Source organism: Syzygium oleosum, unplaced genomic scaffold, assembly GCF_021117445.2.
Source record: "Syzygium oleosum isolate NSW1041296 unplaced genomic scaffold, Sole_v2.1 Sole_v2.20, whole genome shotgun sequence".
Taxonomy (NCBI): domain Eukaryota; kingdom Viridiplantae; phylum Streptophyta; class Magnoliopsida; order Myrtales; family Myrtaceae; genus Syzygium; species Syzygium oleosum.
Window position 1 is genome coordinate 739,305 of NW_026607504.1, and position 21,560 is coordinate 760,864.

Sequence of the window (21,560 nt, forward strand, 5' to 3'; positions counted from 1 at the left end):
GCTTTGTAACTTTACAATTCCAGATGGGAGTGGTAGACAAGCTTCCGTTTTTTTAGCTAACGTGAACACACTGACTAGCAATCATGCACCATTGCAATCCGATGTTGAGATTTTCTACTCTTGATAGCATAAAATGATCAAGGAACCTATTTGCTTTTGTGTTGAGAAACTTGTACAGGCCAGACATAACAGAGAAATTTCTATTGTACTAGGATCCTATAATTGAGAACTAAGAATTTAAATCCGCTCCGAGAATGAAGAAACTAGACCCCACTAAATTCTCTGTTCGAGCAGTGTAACACTGTACTATTACCAATTTTGCAGATGGAAACATGTGTAGAATAAATGCTAATGGGACATCTCGTCGATCATGGGCGTGGTTCTTTCTTCTGTATGATTTGCCTCAACAGGGGAGCTCTGTAGTACGCCGGCATGAAGAATGGAAAGAACATCTGTCTAATGCCTTCAGCTTTGAGTATGGGAAAGATGATGCCAGACGCACCCTGATAATTTCATTACAAGCAACCAAAAACAGATAAGCGAGAAACTTTCTTACTTCCGACATGATTTGTAAAGGAAAATTCCTACTCAAAGTCTAAACAAGGATAAATGGATCACTCACTGAAATCAATCTTGCCCCGGTATAAATGCGGTCTGGGGAAGGAAAAGGCAGCATCAAGCACCAAAAGCCATACACAGCCACAGCAAAGAAGTGGAGAACCAAGCTCAGTGGTCGAGGATTGAGTCCAGAGAGTATTGCAATCGGTCCGAGTGAAAATATGCCTCCAAGGCTCAGGTAGTCGAAACATGCTTGGCGCATTTCCTTTCTTGCAGGATCAGGAGATGCACAGAAGACCTTGTATAGGGCACCTGCTAGTGTATTTATCGTTGATGCCATGGGCTGCAAAAACAAAATGCTTAGAGATTGATACAATCTTTCCATGACGTCATACAAGGTGGTTTAATGTTGCTTGACTGCGAACCCTATGCAGTCTTCAAAGACTATAACAATAGGAACAAAACTATTTCTATCATGTAGCTTTTATCCTAAAAAGCCTGCTGCTCATTGCTCACCTTACGAATTGTATAGAAAGATTCAAGATATCGGCACAGGGTTGATGCATCGTTGAAATCACTTAAAGGTCTGAGTAGATCTCGTAGAACAACAACGTCTGATAAAGCCACAGTCATTCCTCCACCAGTTAAAGGATGTCGCATGTTAAATGCGTCTCCCAATAAAACTGCCCCGGGAGTGGGACAAGGATCGGCCGGCATGCTTCTGTTGGCCATCGGTTTTACATTCCCCGAGTCAATTGCAGTCATGAAGGAATCGTGCAGCTCAGGAGGCACCTGAAGAACGAGATCTCTTTACTTATTCCATAAATGCATATAATATCAAGTGCTCAGAGACCATAGGAAGAAAAATTTGCCAACTCAATTGCTGATTAGGTCCAAATCTAAGTAATTGCCAATGAAATATGCTAGTGATCAGTAAGTACCTGTGGCGCCACGACAGTCTTCAAATGCTGCGCCAATTCACCATTTGTGATCGAAGGCACATTTTGGCCAGGTACATCAACTAAACAGCGAATCTCGTGACTACTTATTGGATAAAACAGGATGGGCGACGGATCCGCCAGAATGACATGCCCGTGATTTTCAAATGGAAGTTGACAGTTCTTTAGGACTAAACCAACAAAACACGAAGGGACATCTACCTGCATGAAGACAACGCCATTTTCAGGGGACAAACAAGCAAGTTGGCATATCCATGACCTTCATTTTCGAGAAAAAGATAAGTCATCCTTAAGAGATCAACCAAATTCTCTGACCTTAGGATTACAAAGTGAGCGTCGGAGATTTGAGTAACAACCGTCACACACAACCGTAAGGCAAGCATATGCAGTCGATGCTTCCCCAGTCCTTGTCTTGTAATTCACCCCTTTGATCATCCCATTTTCCTCAAGCAGGGATGTTACCGTACCTTGTTCTAGTCTCACACTGCAATGGGGACAGAATGATCAGACACTTGCCTGAAACAAGAAAAACCACATATTCCAATGCTAAAACCGTGTGCAAGAAAATAAAAACAGCCACTTGTGATGATCGCACATGACAGATATATTGAACAAGAGGAAGATCGAGTGAATGCACAATGAATGAATCGACGATTGAAAGTAGGTACTTTGATAAAGACGATGCTTTCTCCCTTAATCGCTGGATAAATCTTCCATGGTGGAAGCTTCTCCCGGCAACGTCTGAGCGAAAATTCTTTAAGGGATATGGAATTCTTGTCTTCTTTCCATCCTTGAAAAGAGCATACCCGAAAACTTCTTGTGCATCAATGTCTTTTACACAATCTGGAGTGAAACATTCGTGTCAGATAGAATCTCAAAGTAAAGATGAGAAGTTTCATAATTACTTCTTAAGGGTGCTTTAAATTTCCGGCTTACCCTCTAGACCCAACTCCACTAATTTCAAATAGCCTCCCGGTTGAAGAAGTTCGCCAACAATCCTGTCTGGTTCAGACAGGTCTCTTTCGATCACATGAACCCGACGCCCTTCCTGTAACCAGTAAAAATGCTCATTAAGTGGAATAGAAAATGCAGGAAATGTGCCTGCATATCAAATTGCCATTGCCATTCATATGTATCCGCAACCTTGCCTAACGAGAGAATTTGTGAAAATTGATATCTCACTCTGTTCGTATAAAATATTTTTACTACAAAATGTTCCATTTAGAATAATACCGTGTTCGGGTCATGATATTACCTTGCCAAGAGCATAAGCAAGAGCAGAGCCAACCACCCCGGCACCAACAATAACGACATCGTCACTTTCAGCAACGTCCCGATGTCCGTCTCCATTCCCATGTTTCTGAAACCCAATTGAGCCACCTTTGCTTCGCCTCTTTCTTCTCGACATTCGCAATGAAAAACCACATCCTAGTAACAGAAGAGCTACAATAGTTCCACTTACATACTGTAACTCCATCTCAAAATTAATCAAGATCAAGGAAGATTTGCACTTTGCACTGCAGAGAACGACAGAGTTTGAGTTTGAGTTTGTCTTTCAACTGAAGTTGGCGCCTTTTGTAGGCGCACGTACACCAGAAAATGGCTTGGTTTTGGGATATTCTAGTGATCAAGTTGTTCACTAACCTACCCATAATATTATTCTATAAGGGGACTTATCCAATACCAGCATTTACAGATAGACTAGGCCTTTTCCTTTTTCCCATTTTAAAATCACATACATATTATTATTTTTTAAGTGAAAATCTTGGACTGCTGTCTCACAAACCAGAAATTGGAATGATAAATTCCCCAAATTCATGATTTTTTAGTGCCTTTATAAAAAGTTTACTAACGAAATATGAACGATCATGACCAGCACAGAATCACAACTTTTAACAATGCTTTCTTGCCTGATGTTATATTATTGATAACCATGATTAGCAAAATGATCATACTGAACAACTCATTTTGGTCAAGTCTACAACGTGAAGAGAGGGAGAAGACATATGAATGTAGTTCGTGGTCAAGGAGTTTTGCTGGAGAAGCCCTCCAAGTAAGACTACTGTGGCCGTGAACAAATAAAAACAATTTGTTGACACGTGAGGAGGGGAAATGAATTGAATTTTTATCAAAAGTCAAAGTATGGCAAAACTCAGCTCAAAGTTTCTAAAAAACCAGGGGTGCTAAAACCGTGGGTGTCGACCAGTTGGGCTGGTGCCATTTGAACAAGAATAAGAACATAGCTTTTCAGATCAAATCTCTTAAGTAACAAACAAATTACAGCATAAATTACAGGATTTTCTGGATAAACTATTTGATGTATGATCCCAGAGTTACAGGTCAACACTCTCAATGCCATTGTTTTTGCAAGCTAATCGATTGTCAAACTTTCCAGCGCTGATCTTTGTGCTTATTCTTGTACTGCTGGACTAAGTCTCTCCGTCAGTTCTAAATCCGTCGCGTAGGAAGTTCCTTATGCAAAGATAAAGCAAATTCTCCTTCATCTTTGTTTGATTGCACTTCCCTTCACAAGAAATTCGAAAAAAACTCACGTATGGTGGAACGAGATTCCGTGTGAAAATACATTGGTTTTTTGCTCGTGCAAAGGAACTATTTCTTGGCAATTTGGACCACTTATAACGGTGTTTAGTGCTAGTTAAAAGTAAAGCAACGGTTCTTGTGCAATGTCGAAAGGGTCCTCATGTAGTGGTATCGTTCGGATTGTTACAACCTCTAGCAGACCTTTGGTTCGAAATTGATTATAAAAGAACCTTCGTATAATTCCTCCTTCAGAGATAACAGTACAATCAAGTTGATTCGAGTTGATACGGTTCTCAAACCCGACTCAACTCGAACATTTAAGGATCAAGAATGGACTCGACTCTAAATTGAGAGACTGGCAACTTCAAGTCTTTTTGATAGCACGGCATTTGCAACAATTGAAGTCCTGTAGAAACTTGACGGTGAATATATGCCTCTTCGTACATACTCGAGGGTTTATTAATTGAGACAAAAGTCGTTGATTTGCATGATTCATCATGGAGTTCTACATACACAGTGGTTGCATGTGAAGATAAAGAATTGTACAGTGAATGAAAGCGGGGCCGATTTCACTGCCATCCCCGTGGGAAGATGGCTGAGCTGCAATCTTGGATTTTTTTTTTATAGATAAAAGTACACTAAAAGTCCTAAAACTTATCTTGAAAATGCAATTGTGTCTTAAAACTTTCAAAAAGTGCAATCAAGTCCTAAAACTTGTCACAATAGTGCAATTGAATCCTAAAACTTTCAAAAGTACAATCTACTCCTAAAACTTTTCAAGTTTGTGCAATTAAATTCTTATATTGACTTTGTTCAACTTGACAAACGAAAAATGCTAGTAGGTTTTTAAATTTGATTGCACCGACTTCACAAGTTTAAAGATTTGATTGCACTTTTGAAAACTTTATGACTTAATTGTATTTTTGTAACAAGTTTTAAAACTTCATTGCACCTTTTGAAAATTTTACGACTTAACACTTTCGAGATAAGTTTCAGAATTTTCAGTACATTTATCTATTTCTTTTAACAAGATTTTGCTCCGACACAAGGCCCTCGTAATCGTGACATGCCATCACCATAGTCACTGTGTGTGCGCAACATAAGTAGGTTCGGCTTTCTCTTCTTTCTTGCATGGTTTGCGCACAAACTGAAGAGGCAAAGTGTCTGCAATAATAGGCGGTCTATGCCTATTGTCAATTACAATGATCTTGCGTCTGTCATTAGGAAATCATGTTTGTTTAAAAGGTCTGAATGTGAAGAAAGGATTTACCTAGGAAAGTATTGCATGATTTATTCCATGGTATACGTTGGACAGAACCATTTATGTACGGGCCACATGGGGATTTCATATTGCTTAATATGTGATTGGCTCGAGGTGTGGATAGTAATTTCTCTCTCGTTATCCTTTAATCTTGAGAATCTTAGCATCTCATTCCTTAATATATAGGCCACTTTGTGCAAGTATCGATCATACGTGTCCCAAAACAAGAGGAACTATTCATTAATATCTACATATATATAATATATACATATATATATATGGAAGTTGCCTTTGTACTTTCGAATGTTTTTTTTTTTTTTGAAACCTCATTTCTTTAAGGCAAAAGTAATGAAATTAAGGGATGACTTCAGTTAAGTAGAGACAAAGACGCTCGATGTTTTTTTTTTTTTTTTGGTAACCGAGGATCCGCCACCATTCCCCGGGGACGAGCCCGCACAGGTAATCGGAGCGCCTATACCTCGGGGGAGACTAGCCCAGCAACCCACCGCCAGGGCCCCCCGTTTAAATTACGGAACCAAGCGGGGATTCGAACCAAAAACCTCTGAGGAGGGAAGGAAAGCGCCCACCAACTCGGCCATGCGCAGGTGGGTATGACGCTCGACGTTTATATCACTTATTTTGGAAAAACTGTTCCAAATAAGAAGCGATCGTATCTTTGTCAAATGGAAAAAATAAATTAGTCAGACGCAATTATGCATAAGCATTGCTTCTGGTACTTTCGAAACAAGGATTTACATTGCAAAGCTTTATCGTTGCACTTGTTTTCTTCTCACCCTCAAGTCAGATTCGAAAGGATTATGCAACATTGTAGAGGCCTGTGCAAAGTTTCACTACTTGTTACTTAATCTAATGTCCAGCTGAAAGTACCAACTGGGCTGTTTCGGCTGCTGCATATTCAACGTATGCTTGGAGGAAGAATTTAAAGGCTAGATCCTTCCTTTAACCTTTTTATTAAACTTGGTTGGTAATGGCAAACACGCCTAGTTGTGATGGGGATAATTGGCATCCTCATGGTGCCTTGTTGGAAGTTCATCCTAGAAGAGCTCAGTATGACTCCTCTTTGCATATCGATCCTAAGGCATCTGATGTTATATCGAATTCCGAATGGCATTGGCCTCATGCTAGAATAGATGACTCAGTGACTAATACACAAGCTGCACTCCGCGGTGTTATTGTTGCAGATTCTGCTACTGAGGAGAGAGGACTCATTGTTCTGCCTCTCCGGCATTTTGGGTATGGTTCCTCCACTGCTTGGGACAAAGAGGGACTAGGAGGCTAATGGATGCACGCAACGAATTAGTGATGGGTCGCGGGGCTTGGATGGGGGTTGACGGCCACTACAAAGCGGTGATATCAAAGGAGGTGGTCTGTGCATGTGTCACAGACTGGAGTGATGCGGGGATTCTTGCGTACTCACATACCATTGTGAGTGGAGCTTAGTGGTGTTAGGGTAAAGAATGAGTGATGCAAAAGAAATGATACAACTGATTCGTAGGAGTGGCATCAAGTCGTTTGTGTTAAGAGTTCTAGGATTGATCGATTATAACTCTAGGAGCTTTGAAAGCGGGATTGACCTCCCCTGAACAAACTAGTTGAGAGCTCATACCGCTCTCCTGATTAGGCCATGACAGGCCGAAACCAACTGTCGTGCCAAAGTGTATTGTATGTCTTGCTCGAGAGATTAGATGCCCGAACTAAATTGGGTGTGGTATGATCCGATACGAATGTGTTATTCACCATATTGTTCTTAAGAACAACTATAAAAGAAATGTTGGACTGGTGTTCTCAGCTCACCAGGCGTCGCACGAGCTATTCCGCGGTCTAGGATCTGTCGGACCATGACAGATGAGGGGCAGAGGGAGTGAGGAGAACGGAAAATTAAAAGGAAATTGGAAATGCATTTGTGCTGATGGATCAATTTTGAGATTGTAAATTCATCTCCTGAATTTAATGGATCCCAACTAAACTTCACAGGTTACACAGAGGGCCCAGTCAACCAGTGCAGCACGCACGCTTGGGCCAATCAACCAGCCCGACATGCATCCTACATGCTTGGACCCAATCAACAGCGACGAGAGTCCAATCAACCGACAGCGACTCTCTCGAACTCCTCTCGAACACTCTCGTCCCCGCTTCGCTGTCCCTCTCAAATTCCACAGTCAAAAATGATCTCTTCCTCCTCCTCCACTTCTCGAACACTCCCGGTAGTCTCTCCCACCATCTCCACTTTTCCATAACCTTCCCTTCTTCGCTTTATCTACATTTGTATATATACACACACACTAACTCCTCCCGTTCCCAACAAACACGAAAGAAAGAAACCTCATCACTGCGAAAGAAACACACACGCTTCATCCGTTTCATCTGCAACAATGGCCTCCAAAGCCATAGGCATCGACCTCGGCACCACCTACAGCTGCGTCGGCGTCTGGCAGAACGACCGCATCGAGATCATCGCCAATGACCAGGGCAACCGCACCACCCCCTCCTACGTCGCCTTCACCGACACCGAGCGCCTCATCGGCGATGCTGCAAAGAACCAGGTCGCCATGAACCCCCACAACACCGTCTTCGACGCCAAGCGCCTCATCGGGCGCCGCTTCTCCGACCCCTCCGTGCAGGCAGACATGAAGCACTGGCCCTTCCGCGTCGTCCCCGGCCCCAGCGACAAGCCCATGATCGTCGTCACCTACAAGGGCGAGGACAAGCAGTTCTCCGCCGAGGAGATATCCTCCATGGTGCTCACCAAGATGAAGGAGATCGCCGAGGCTTTCTTGGGTCACCCCATCAAGAACGCCGTCATCACCGTCCCTGCCTACTTCAACGACTCTCAGAGGCAGGCCACCAAGGACGCCGGCGCGATCGCAGGCCTGAACGTGCTGAGGATCATCAACGAGCCAACGGCCGCTGCGATCGCCTACGGACTCGACAAGAAGGCAGAGAGGACCGGCGAGAAGAACGTCCTCATCTTTGATTTGGGTGGGGGGACTTTCGACGTCTCTCTGCTGACAATCGAAGAAGGCATCTTCGAAGTGAAGGCGACGGCCGGCGACACGCACCTGGGCGGCGAGGACTTCGACAACAGGTTGGTTAACCACTTCATGCAGGAGTTCAAGAGGAAGCACAGGAAGGACATCAGCGGGAACGCCAGGGCCCTGCGGCGGCTCCGGACCGCCTGCGAGCGGGCAAAGCGGACGCTGTCCTCAACCACACAGACCACCATCGAGATCGACTCCCTCTACGAGGGGATCGACTTCTATGCGACCATCACAAGGGCCCGGTTTGAGGAGCTCAACATGGACCTGTTCAGGAAGTGCATGGAGCCCGTCGAGAAGTGCCTGAGGGACGCCAAGATCGACAAGAGCCAGGTCCATGACGTTGTCCTCGTTGGCGGGTCGACCAGGATCCCGAAAGTGCAGCAATTGCTTCAGGATTTCTTCAATGGGAAGGAATTGTGCAAGAGCATCAATCCTGACGAAGCCGTCGCGTATGGAGCTGCAGTTCAGGCCGCGATCTTGAGCGGTGAGGGCAATCAGAGAGTCCAGGACTTGCTGCTCCTCGATGTCACCCCGCTGAGCCTTGGGATCGAGACCGCGGGTGGCGTCATGACAGTGCTGATCCCGAGGAACACCACGATTCCAACCAAGAAGGAGCAGGTGTTCTCGACGTACTCAGACAATCAGACTAGCGTGCTGATCCAAGTGTACGAAGGCGAGAGGGCCAGGACTAAGGACAACAACCTCTTGGGCACGTTCGAGCTCAAGGGCATTCCACCGGCATCAAGAGGCGTGCCACAGATCAATGTGTGCTTCGACATCGATGCGAATGGGATCCTCAACGTGTCAGCAGAGGATAAGACGGCGGGAGTGAAGAATCAGATCACAATCACGAACGACAAGGGGCGATTGAGCAAGGAAGACATTGAGAGGATGGTGCAGGAGGCAGAGAAGTACAAAGCACAGGACGAGGAGGTGAAGAAGAAGGTTGATGCCAAGAATGCGCTCGAGAATTACGCGTACAACATGAGGAGCACGGTGAGGGACGACAAGTTTGCCGGGAAGCTTGACCCGGCGGATAAGCAGAAGATTGAGAAGGCAATCGACGAGGCGATCGAGTGGCTCGACCGGAACCAGCTGGCTGAGGTGGATGAGTTGGAGGATAAGTTGAAGGAGCTAGAGGGGCTGTGCAATCCTATCATCGCCAAGATGTACCAGGGCGGACCCGGTGGCAGCGATGTGCCGATGGGTGGTGGTGCGGACATGCCCGGTGGTGGTTACAGCAAGCCCGGATCCAGAGGCAGCAGCGGCGGTGCTGGCCCAAAGATTGAAGAGGTTGACTAAGCATCTGTCTAGAAATTGCTGCCCTGTTTTTTCCAAGGGTTGCCGCTATTGCTCTGTTTTGGGCTTTAGGCACCTTGAAACAAACTACCGAGTGGTTTCATGTAACATATAAGAAATGATGTGAGTGCGGTGTGAGCTACTAGGAGTTTATCTTTCTTCTTTTTAATTTTCTTCTTCTTTGATGTAATTTTTAAGTTTCAACTTGTATGAAATAAAGTCATCTTCATGACTGCCCAGTTCTTTTTTATAGCTTTTATTAGTGTATGTCCACGTAAGGAATTTATTGAATTATATACCAGTGTGAAATTTAAAACTTGTCAATGAATTCCGAGAGGTTACAATGGCCTTCCTAATAAAAATTCTGATGAATTACTTCTTGACAATTAGCCATGAGAATGATATCCACGAATTAGTAGATGAGTTTCTCCTTACTTGGCCAATTCCAAGTTTTTGCTTTCACTAAATCACTTAGTTCGCCACTCTAACCGTAGGAGGCATCAACATCAGTAGAAATGAACTTTAGATCATTTAACAGAAAGTTTAGTTAATTGAAATGGACCATATCAGTTCTTGAAAGTGCTAAAAGGACATGGGAAGTTAACATGTTCTTCTTAACCATCGATTTAATGCTATTCATTAAATTGTTTCCTTCCACACTCTCAATGTCCTGTATTGTCTTTAACTGATCAAGCCTCTCACATGTCATTAAGCATACTACAATATGATTAAAAGTTCCACAAAGCTGACCGTTCCCATAAATCCTGTAGACAGAGCAGGAAGAGGAAAATGAGAAAGGCATATTATGAAATCCATCCAAGGCTGTGAATCGCGAAAATGTTATTATAATTTCGTTTCCTAATCAGGCTACAATTGCCATAACAAATCTCCATTTTTTATTTGACCTGCGTTTAGACATCATTAAAGCAATGTCTTTCTGGCTATAATTGTACTCCTGATCAACTCCACCCCCAACACTCCCCCAATTTCCCATATGAACAGGGTATGCGAATGAGGGGAAAGTGACAAATGGGAATTCATAAAATGCAGAGGAAAGTAAGATTATGCCCAGCATGCCTCTTATTCATCCAATTAGCCTCTTTTAGCTTGGCCATTGGTAGCTCCTCTAATCCAAGTTCAAATTGTGGTAATGGCAACATTACCACCTCAATTGGTGCGATGAGAGAGTACAAGAAGCTCGTGCTTTGGTATGTGATTGTCCCTCTTATCTGCGTACATTGATTCGACTATTGAGTTGAAATAATATTTTTTCCAATTCATTGTTGCTTGAATAAAACGTATGAAACAAGCTGTTCTAGACCAAGATTCTGGTAAATAGAAGAGTCTTGGGTAACAAGATACCTGCTAATCATCACGTTTGGTTCTCCATTTTTTGGGCTAGTAACACGCTGACGTACATTACATATGCAGATTCAACCGGGTTAAGTAATGGATTGTTGCATGCAAGTGGTGATGACTTGAGAGATACGAGAGAATGCACAGAATTTTCTTCTCAAGAAAAGGGAAGCGTACGGGGAAGGGAGGCAAAGGAAGTGGTCGTTCAATGACAGAACACCAAAGTGAAGCATCCTTGTCAACTGCTACTTACATCTCTGTTGTACTTCTTTTTTTTTTTTTTTTTGCTAAAAACATCTCTGTTCTACTTGTATCTATGCTTTTGCGTGCCTTGCTCTCATTCCTACTTTCGCAGCTTTTTCTCCCGAGAGAGTGCTTCCAAGGCTTTCTCTATTCAAGGAACAAACTGTGTAATGTGATCAGAGGTGCTCAAAGAATCAATCAAATAGGTAAAGAAGGCGCATACTAGAACCAACCGAACCGGCAGAGGTAAAAGATAATACAATTGGTTCAAGCGTCCTTAAATGTGCAATTTGTGCGACAAAAATAGTGTCGTACAGGAACATTTGTACTAGCATAGAATTAACATCAAGATTGCATTGTTAAGGTACTAGGGAACAAACACAATCGCCGGGTGGAAAACTTTTTCAATGCACTTGATCCGACCAGCTACAATTTATCTGACTTGAAAGGTTCTCCTCAACCCTCTTTAGATTTCATACAACAGCTTCTCGAACACCTTCATATGCTCGGTTTGCAGGGAGATGGCCACTGACAAGCTCCCATCATTGGTGGGACTTGGCAAGATGAACGATAATCCTTCATATGCAATTCCACCGGGCCCCATAAATATTGGCCTGCCCCAGCCGAAATCAGCATCATGGATAGGGAGCCTAACCCAACTAGTTATGCCAAGATTTGGACACCTAAATGTATGGGCCCCGCGAACAAGGGCCGATAGATCGGGTTGGAGCTCTAGGTAATCCAGGGCAGATCTGAGATAGTCGTTGTCCATGCGACCCAAAGCATCATGGATCCGGCTTGCCGCATACCATGTTGGTTTGGATTGGAGGTCACCGGCAACAGCGAGTGGCGTCGTAGTGAAGATCACATTGCCAAAATAACCGGACGGAACAGGCGGATTCAGTCTGGACCGTCCATCAGTAGCAATATACAATTTGCTTTCTTGATCATCAGCGAGCTCACGTGCCTGGCATGCACATCTCCAAACATGACCTGCCAACATCTCATAAGAGCTATAGTTGACAGTGTTTCCATCTTCCTTTGACTTGCCTTTGAGCTTGTTAAGCTGGTCCCTAGTCATTTTGAAGATGGCGATGGCTGTGCTCTCCGCACCGGATTTAGTAGTTTGCGATGGCAGTGCTTTAAGGGCAGGTGGAGCCTGGTATTCTATGTGCTTAAATTGAGGCTGCGGCGGATCACGAGCACGCAATAGGGTGCGGTCAATGAAGGGTGGGCTTGTGAGGTCAAGACCACGAGCCATGTCTGACCATGTGTTAACAAAGTGAAGGCCAGAAAATCCATCTGCTGTATGATGTTGCATGCCAACACCAAGCGAAACTCCACCACACTTGAAGTACGTCACCTGTGTAAATTTTTAAGATAATTCTGTTATAAGCAAACTCTTATGGAGCGCTTTGCGACTCAAGCAATTCAATCTGCAGCATTCGCTTCTTCCATAATTTCAGTCTCCTGAAGGCGAAATTTCATATAATAAACTAAAGTACGAAGCCACAGACTATTATTATGAATGGTCGGTCTCTTATGCATGTTGTATGTACTTGTAAGCAAGCATCAAGCCTAAGGGATGACTTAAAAAGTATTTTTCAGATTTTCCATAAGTAAACATAAGTCAATGAAGAGATGAAATGCAGATAGCAGGCAAACAAAGACATCGAACATTACACTACCAACACACAAACTTAACACAAGTTCTTAATTGTTATATTTGCATGAGAAAAGATGGCGAAAGGGTCAATATTCAATTCCCGGTTCTTTATTTATTTGCCATACCAATCAAGACGAGAGATAAATGCGACACAGCCAATTACTGCATATCTGCACATGTCATTACCATTTTAGCCACAAAAATGTTAAGATCTCTTTTCAAAAGTATAATATAGTGCATGACTGGCATAAAAATTTAAACAGCTGCATGGTTTGTAACCTCGAGATATTTCTGCATCTGTGAGAAGAAGATTATCTGGAGAGAAAAACTTAGTGGTAAAGACTAATTGAGAGCAAAAAGTTTTCCTAAGTGAAGAACTGCAATGACATTTTATTGTGTTTGCTGAGGGACACATCACGTTCACAAACCATAGCAGTCACCCAATTAACAGGCTCTTGCTGTGAAAATTCTATTTCAGGCAATTAACTGTAGAACGTGAGATGCTGGGAGCAAATGGAGCAAATTAACAGTACTAAGATGCCAGGACAGGAAATACCGTCCTCTCCAGTAACGTATGTAGGGCGTCTTGTTTCACTAGTTAGACCTAAGTAAACCAAAATATGCAAGCACAATGATAAAATTGGTCCTAAAGTTCATTCATGCTAAAGAATCATTTCTAATAGATGCAATGCGGAAGTAGCCATACTAGGACATTTACTCTCGATGAGTTACTAATGCACATGACATGAATCCTACACAGAATGGTGACCAACTAGTTCAAAAGTCATAGCTGTCATTGCAGTGAATAAGCACCACAAAGCTCACATCCCCAGCAAAACAATTCATTCAGTGCATCACATTTTAGCTTGGGTTACCAGGTTACTTTTTATACAGTACAGAAGAATTATACTAACTTAGGTAGATGGTCAATTTTCACCTTTCTGAATTTATTGGAATTGGAACGGTCGCTTCCGAGGCAGGCAGAACAGCCTGCACCCCAACATCTTTTGCCAGTAGTCTAAGATTTCTATGCATTTGTCGTCTTTCAGTCATTTATTTTCTCCTTGGGCTACTTGTTTATGTGGAACAATTTAACGATCCAAATCTGTTGCTAACTTGGCCTCCAATCTATAAATGTAAACCAATAAAGGAGTGTATCCTTTTGCACCCATTTACTTGCAATAGCTGTCTTGTCACATGGCATTGGCTCAAGCAATAAGAACCACCAAAGACTTCTCCCGGGCCATAGGGTAATCACGAGAGAACTCACTTACTTCAGCTAAATGTTTCCTTAAGATCCTGAGGAAACTAGGATGAAACTTATCCTTCAGTTTTTCCCCTCCAATGGAGGTCTACTTTACTGATGATCTCTGGAGATGCTACAGAGATAAAAAGGAACTCTGCGATATAAAATTTTATTTCTCATCCCTTCTCCAGTCTTGCTTTCTTAACGGCAAAAACATGCTTGAATAATACGTTAAGATGGACCAACTACATAATTACAAGACATCTCCACAACCATAATATCAGCATTTATTACGAGTTTTACGCATCGACCAACAAGTGCTATCAATGCAAGTGAGAACCATGCAAAGGCTTTTCTACGTTCCAATTCACCACTCGGTAGTCAGGATCTTCAGTTATAATCTTTTTCCTAAATTGTAAGTTGGATCAATAGCACATAACTCTTACACAAATATTTCAGAAAATTAGATGAGAATATGTTTCACTTCCTACAAATTAAGTTGATTGAATGTCCAAATTAGACCTACCAACAGCTGTGGCTACGGATTATCAGACATCAGAAAAGGGGGAAGACAATCTCCAGAAAACAATAACGCTAAGACAACATTAGGGAAAAGGACAATACCTGCAGTACCAAAAGAGGATAAGAGGAAAGCCCTGCCGAATAGTCTACAACTGGAATGAGCTTCCGAAGCTCCAATGTCGGGGCGAAATCGCCAAAATCATCGACAACGGAGTTCGTTTCAGCCTCCACGAATAGCACACCTTCAGCATTGCAGTCGATCTCAATGCGACCATCCTCATCGCGCCTCAACCGCCCAGCCATGGGATAGAAAGGCACAAGGGCCTTGCTGAGTCCTTCCTTGAGCACTTTGGGATCGAAGAAGTCAGGGGAGCCATTCGGCCTATAGAAGTAGACGCTGGGGGTGTGCATGCTGGGCACCACCAGGTCCACATTGGAATTCCACAGGGCGTGCGTCGGCGTCTCCCCAGCCGGGCGCACCATCGCCGACCCTCTCACATTGACAATCATATTGAACCGGACAATGCTTTCCCTTGTATCGATCCGCTGTCCTGAGAATTCCCAGAGGAGAAAGCTCAGCCAAAAAAATTCTGACTTTACTCCTGCTCAATCGAAGCCGGTACAGCTTATCCTAAAAGTTCTATCTTTTTAACATTTATTAGGGTTAATACCACGAAAAACCCCAAACTGATACACCTATGACAATTTTACCCCGAACTATTTTTTTTATCACAAAAAATCCCAAACTGGTACACTTGTGACAAATTTACCCTGAACTATTTTTTTGACCACCAAAAACCCTACACTGGTATACCTGTAACAATTTTACCCTGAACTAATTTTTTTACCACTAAAAATCCCAAACTGGTACATTTGTGACAAATTTATTTTCCGTTAGTGTCCATTAAATTGGATTAATATCACGAAAAATCACAAATTGGTAAACTTGTGACAAATAGAGGGGTAAAACCCAAAACCGGTACACCTGTCAATTACCACGTGTCATTAAACTTAGCAATTTGACAATAAAATTTAACGGAAATTAACGGAAAGTAAATTTATCACAGGTGTACTATTTTGGGGTTTTTGGTAGTCAAAAAATTAGTTCGGAGATAAAATTGTTACAGTTGTACCAGTGTGGGGTTTTTGGCGGTTAAAAAAATAGTTCAGAGTAAAATTGTCACGGGTGTACCAGTTTGGGGATTTTTATAGTTAAAAAAATAGTTTGGGATAAATTTATCATAAATGTACCAGTTTCGAGTTTTTTGTGGTATCGACTCTAACATTTAATGCAACTAGCTCGCCCATCTCCCTCGATATCTTCTCGTGATTGAGGCCCTTCTTTTTTTTCCTTTTCTTTTTTTTTTTTTGGCAGGTGAAGCTAACCTGAGCAAGTAGCTGGTCCCCCTCAAAAAAATCAGCAACGCATGCATTTGCCGTTGCCGGCGACAATTCACCTAATCCTCGATGCTAATAGCTTAAGTAAAATCGTTACATCATCATCATCATCATCATCATCAGCGCATTAGGCTCTATCTAATCAAGCAGTCCCCCGCCACCCTTTTTTTGCCCTTTTCCAAAGACAACCCAAAACGAAGAAAAGGGTTCTCGATGACCGTTGAGCAGAATCTGCTCGCGCGAGCTCGAAGATCGCATTTTGGGTTGCGACCCCGAGCAACGCAAACGAGGCCGGAAAAAGCGACCGAGGAGGAAGACCCAGAGAGAGAGAGAGAGAGAGCGCGGGGCATTACCTGCGAACGACGCCGGCGAGCTCCGGGGAGGGAGGGAGGGAGGGAGAGGGAAATGCGCGCGGCGGAGATCACCAGGAGGAGCGAAGGAACGGAGAGGAAGACGGAGGAGAGATTGTTGTTGTTGGTGTTGTTGATTCGGTGAGAGTATGTTGCAGAGAGAGAGAGAGAGAGAGAGGAGAAGAGGGAGAGATTGACGATGTTAGGTCGGAGTCAATATATATATATAAGGAAAAACGGAGGGGGGGGAAGAGGATGGAGGGTCGAACTCGGGTCGGGGCACCGCACTGTTACTCACCTACCGCGCCTACTGACGCTGACCGCTGCCCAGCTGCCACGTCATCCCCCCCGGCCCTTGACCTGGCGCGCCCGCCCACTCTTCCCCCCCTTCCTTCCTTCCTTCGTTTTTTTTTTTTTTTCCTTCCGAGCTACTATAAAGGAGACTTACTAATGATTTGTGTTTTCATTACGGTTGAAAATGGAAAATTTTTGTTTGTATTTTACATTAATTGTTCATTTATTTTACCCCTCGTAACTCTCCACCGGTAATAGACTTTTTCTTTTTTTTATTTTTCATTTAATTTAAATGTTGCGACGGACCCATCTCGACTCTTTCTTATCTTAGAACACTTGAAACTTTCATAACATACAAAATGTTCACGCCTAAGTTTGTGTGTAATTTCTTCAGAATCTTTTGAAACTCGGATAACATTTGAAATTCCAAAGACATTTTTACTTTTTATAAAGACAAAAGGACCCATAACATTTACTTCGCTCGAAAAAAAAATTGAATTCTGCCATGATATTCATTTCTTAAAAAATATTCAAAGGTAAGTTTTTTTTTATTAAGTTTAAAATTTGGCTAGTTGAACTCTCTATTTTTTTCTAAGTGTAGATAAGGAGACTCTAAATAAGACCTCCTATTTTTTTTTGGCGTGGATGAGAAAATAAATGAGCGAGCAGCCTAGTTGATGAGCCCGAAGTCTTCAACGATATGACTAGGTTAGTTCGGAAGAAAAAATATTAGCTACTTTCGGCCCATGTTTAGCTCACTTAATATAACCTCGTGTTAGAAACGGTTGACTAAATCGAACCGCCCGAGAAGGCAATAGACTCGTTCACCCGCTGCGAATTATTCCTTCCTATACAAAAACTTTCCAAGGACCGCCAAACATCGTGCGGTTACAACAACTAACATAGGTCGGGGAGCACCCAACGAAAAGCACGCATTCTCCTCTTATCCCAACCGCATTTTCCCTCACGAATCGAAGTAAAAGGAATGTGCATCGAACCAACCGAAAATCCAGTTCACACCAATCATGCCGCCACGATTACCATATGCAAATACAACCCTTTCCAAGTATTCGCGAAACATATCATATATTAATCCATTTGCATGCTTTTTTAAATGGCCGAATGCAATTCCAAGAGAGGGAGCCCAATTGCTATCCCCTCCTCTCTCTCTCAAAACAATTCACGAGATGAATCAACAGGGGGTCAAAGTGGAGACCGGGTCATCGCGTGGGGCTGAGGTTGGGGAGGACGGATCCCCCAAGTATAAGATTTGACTTTTTTGGGCGGGTTGGTAAGATAAGATCGACGACATCAAACGCTTTTGGTCACGATGGATTAGAATGGGACGAAATTCGTAAGGGGGGAGAAAAGGCCCGAGATGGAGGTTGGTGAGACAGCGACCCAATCGAAAACTTGCAAGAACACGAAGCTCCGGCCCCCACCGCCACCCACCGCCACCTCCAGAACTCCCCTCCCGTTCCCGTTCCCCCCCAAAAAAACTTATCCTATTCTTTTGCGTCGTGCCATCCCCAATCCGAAACACCCGTTCGTGAATCGTATCCTTATTTATTATTAGGGCTTGGGTTGTTGGGACCTTGGTTTTTACGCGTACGAAGCGATGCGGACCCGAAATACGCTCGCGGGGGATAATTAGACGTAAGATCGGTGCGTCGCGGTATTCGAAAGTAGATCGATGTTAGATATCTTTACCTCGTAGCGCATGTCCAGTGATGCTAGGGAAATTTCAGCTACTGTCGCGGAGAACGTTCGAGGAGCCTTTCGAAACGCAATTCGTATCGTAATAGATAAGGGAAATTCCAAAAAAAGGACATGAAGAGTCATCATTTTCTCAAATAAGGACCTAAAGTGTCATCATTTTCTCAACTAAGGGCCTGAGTCCGACGACCTTCGCTGGCCAACGACAAGGCCCAACGATGGGAAGAGGGAAAGAGAACAAGAAAAAGAATAGCAAAATGCAAAAGTAAGACAAAAAAGAGGAAAATAAATTCAAAAAAGTAAAGAAGGAAAATGACTTTTAGCCGGCGAGGTCAGATCCTTTTTTTTTTGGAGATTGACGTGGCCGTTTTTCATTTTTGTTTTAAACAAAATTCATTTTAAATTTTTATTTGAGAAAATGATAACGCTTCGTAATCTTATTTGAAACTTGCGATTTTAGAAATTTATCGGAGGACAAGGGGGCAAGTCCCAGGTAGTGGACCCCACGTGGAAGAGCGCAATCATCTGAGGCTGCGTTTGGTCAACCGGATAAAAGCCAGAATAGGATATGTTTTATCATATTCTGTGTTTGGTAGTGGTCCAGGATAGGATAAGGTCGGATATAGACCGGATATAGCCCGGATAAAAAAATCCGAGGGGGGAGGTGGGATAGACCCGGATAGGATTTCTAATGCCTATTTTTCCAAAAACCCTACGCTCCACTCGCCGTCATCTTCATCCCCACACCTTGTGCGCTTTCACCAAAAAAATTTCTCGGCTTTTTTTCCTTCACCGACTCCTTCGGACCAGTGAATAGCAAAAAAAAAAAAAATTTATCCTATTCGACTTTAAATCCGTAGTCCACCAAACAGTGGATAGGATATGAAGAAATCCCAGGATTTCTTATCCTATCCTATTCAGTCCTATTCTGTTTAGAAATCCGGACGACCAAACGCAGCCTGAGGGAATCGCGAAAAACCCACGACCAACCCCTCCCGCCCATCGTGGGGGTCCTTTGTGGGGGGCCCACTTGGGGGGTTTGGTGAGAGTTGGAACTGCCCCAGCACCCCACCCCCCTCATCCAATCCAATCCAATCAGGCTCCTCCCCGTGACGCTATTGCCCCGCCACGTGTCACTATCGTAGCGGGGTTGGTGGCACTCGTGTTGGATCCGTCGCAACGGCGATCGTTTCGCGAAGTCATCATGACGGCATCAAGTCAAAGGCCCCTGGTTTTGTCGTCTTCTTCTTTAATCCTCTTATTATGAATAGCTATAGTCGGTTGAAAGTTTCATGGAAAATCTCAAGATTACGAAATGGCAATTGCTTTGTTTTTTCTTTTGGAATTAAGTACGATGCGCATAATTTGAACTAAACAATTCAACATACTCACCTCCAATCTAGACGACCTGGCTAATCACGATTGATGTTTTCCAAGTCAAACCTTTGCAGCTTGATTTGCTTCATAGAATAAGATTGCGTGCAAATCCAAGTTATACTATGAACCCAGAAGAGGGCGAGGGCGAGGGGGAAAGAGAAGAAATTAAAACGCATAATGAAGTTTATACGAGCATGGTCACCTTAATGAGACCTTAATTAATTCGATCGTATTAGATTGGAAATGCACGATTGTGCATCTGCGTGGGAATGACGATTTGATAATGTCAAGTAAGCCTGGTCAAAGAATGTAGAGCAGAACATTTGATGAGTCGTCCCTGACAGCACCAGCTCCCCACCTGCTGCACACGACTTCAGGTGAACTCGGGATCACACGAAGTTCGGCGCGGGGGAGAATGGACGCGCCGCTGAAGGAGTCAAAAACCAAACGAAACTTCTCGGTCTCGCTCAACCTCCTCGCGTGAAGAACACGCACGCTACGCTACGGGGATGATGTGATGTTCCTCGAACGAGGTACCGAGCTTTGACCGTCCATCTTATCATTGTGGTCGCCGTCCTCAATTCTAGCGGACATCCAACACTTCCAACATCGCGTATCGAGTATTATCGTATGAAATTCTCTTACGTTTTCGCCAGGCTCATTTATGGCAATTAGATCCGTCGAATGGGTAAGTCGAAATTAAAAATGGTTCAACCTAAATTATACAATAAAAATCTAATGACTCATGCCCAACTCAACTCATACGAACTCATAACCGACCAGACCGTTATCGCTAAAACACTTCTATATGTAACTCGATATAAGAAAAATCATTTCGAAACCGAGGTGAAAGCACGGAGTAAGCAAGCGCGACCTCGAGTGTATATGAGAGAGAGTGAAGAGAGAGTCATTGAAGTGGGTTAAGTTAAAATAAGTTGCAAATCATTTAACACCCATATTATTTTAGATTTTACCATTATTAACCAATTGATGACCAATTTAATAAATATACTAATCTATCTAACAATCAGCCCATTACATATGGGTCAAGAAATGGATCTGCAACCCATTTTGATGGGTTTAATGACAATTCAAGCGAGTGAATCCCACTAATAGAGGACTTGCCCATAAAGGTTGCTATGGGCGCTGCTACATAGATAAAGAGCATAATAAATATGTGGGGGGAAGGGGGTGGGAGGGACTTTAGTGAATTCAAGTTGAACTAATAGAGGACTTGCCCGTAAAGGTTGTTATGGGCGATGCTACATAGACAAGAGTATAATAAATGTGTGGGGGGGAAGGGGGCGGGAGGGACTTTAGTGAATTCAAGTTGAATTAATGCGGGAAGATGATCGTCCCACCAAGATGTTGTAGTTGTAGATCTGACCAAGATGTTGTAGTTGTAGATCTGAATTTCAAGAAGCGATGGCAATCACAACATTGCATTACTCCAACACGTGCCGTTGGCCCTACTTTTCCATCCCATCAACCTCCCAACTGCACAACAAGAACCAACTTTTAGGAGCTGGCTCTTCAATTGGACGGCAAGAATTAAATTAAGGTGGGCCGCTCCGACTCTACAGTTTCACAAACATGACAGAGAACGTAATAAAGTGGAGGTGTGCTAATGAAGAAGGAAATCCTCATATAATTAATGACAAACATCACTCATGATCGAGTCTAGCTTAAATTAGAAAATACTCGATTCGTGTGAC

The 21,560-nt window shown here is 43.2% G+C and overlaps 3 protein-coding genes across 3 annotated transcripts; 1 reads left to right on the forward strand and 2 right to left on the reverse strand.

Annotated features, from left to right (window-relative positions):
• Positions 1–325: 325 nt before the first annotated feature.
• Positions 326–2,995, reverse strand: LOC115689088 (squalene monooxygenase SE1-like). Its single transcript, XM_056320617.1, has 8 exons — positions 2,773–2,995; positions 2,454–2,565; positions 2,186–2,360; positions 1,833–2,001; positions 1,500–1,718; positions 1,075–1,350; positions 623–901; positions 326–503 (listed from the first exon to the last, which is right to left on the reverse strand). Exons 1-8 carry the CDS (start codon positions 2,992–2,994, stop codon positions 369–371), a joined length of 1,587 nt encoding a protein of 528 aa, XP_056176592.1. The 5' UTR covers position 2,995; the 3' UTR covers positions 326–368.
• Positions 2,996–7,555: 4,560 nt separating this feature from the next.
• Positions 7,556–9,916, forward strand: LOC115689112 (heat shock 70 kDa protein). Its single transcript, XM_030615088.2, has one exon. The coding sequence runs from the start codon at positions 7,713–7,715 to the stop codon at positions 9,678–9,680; it is 1,968 nt and encodes a 655-aa protein (XP_030470948.1). The 5' UTR covers positions 7,556–7,712; the 3' UTR covers positions 9,681–9,916.
• Positions 9,917–11,519: 1,603 nt separating this feature from the next.
• On the reverse strand, positions 11,520–16,627 carry LOC115689115 (shikimate O-hydroxycinnamoyltransferase-like). Its single transcript, XM_030615093.2, has 3 exons — positions 16,462–16,627; positions 14,813–15,261; positions 11,520–12,639 (listed from the first exon to the last, which is right to left on the reverse strand). The coding sequence occupies exons 2-3, from the start codon at positions 15,218–15,220 to the stop codon at positions 11,743–11,745; spliced, it is 1,305 nt and encodes a 434-aa protein (XP_030470953.1). The 5' UTR covers positions 15,221–15,261; positions 16,462–16,627; the 3' UTR covers positions 11,520–11,742.
• Between the last annotated feature and the right edge of the window lie 4,933 nt (positions 16,628–21,560).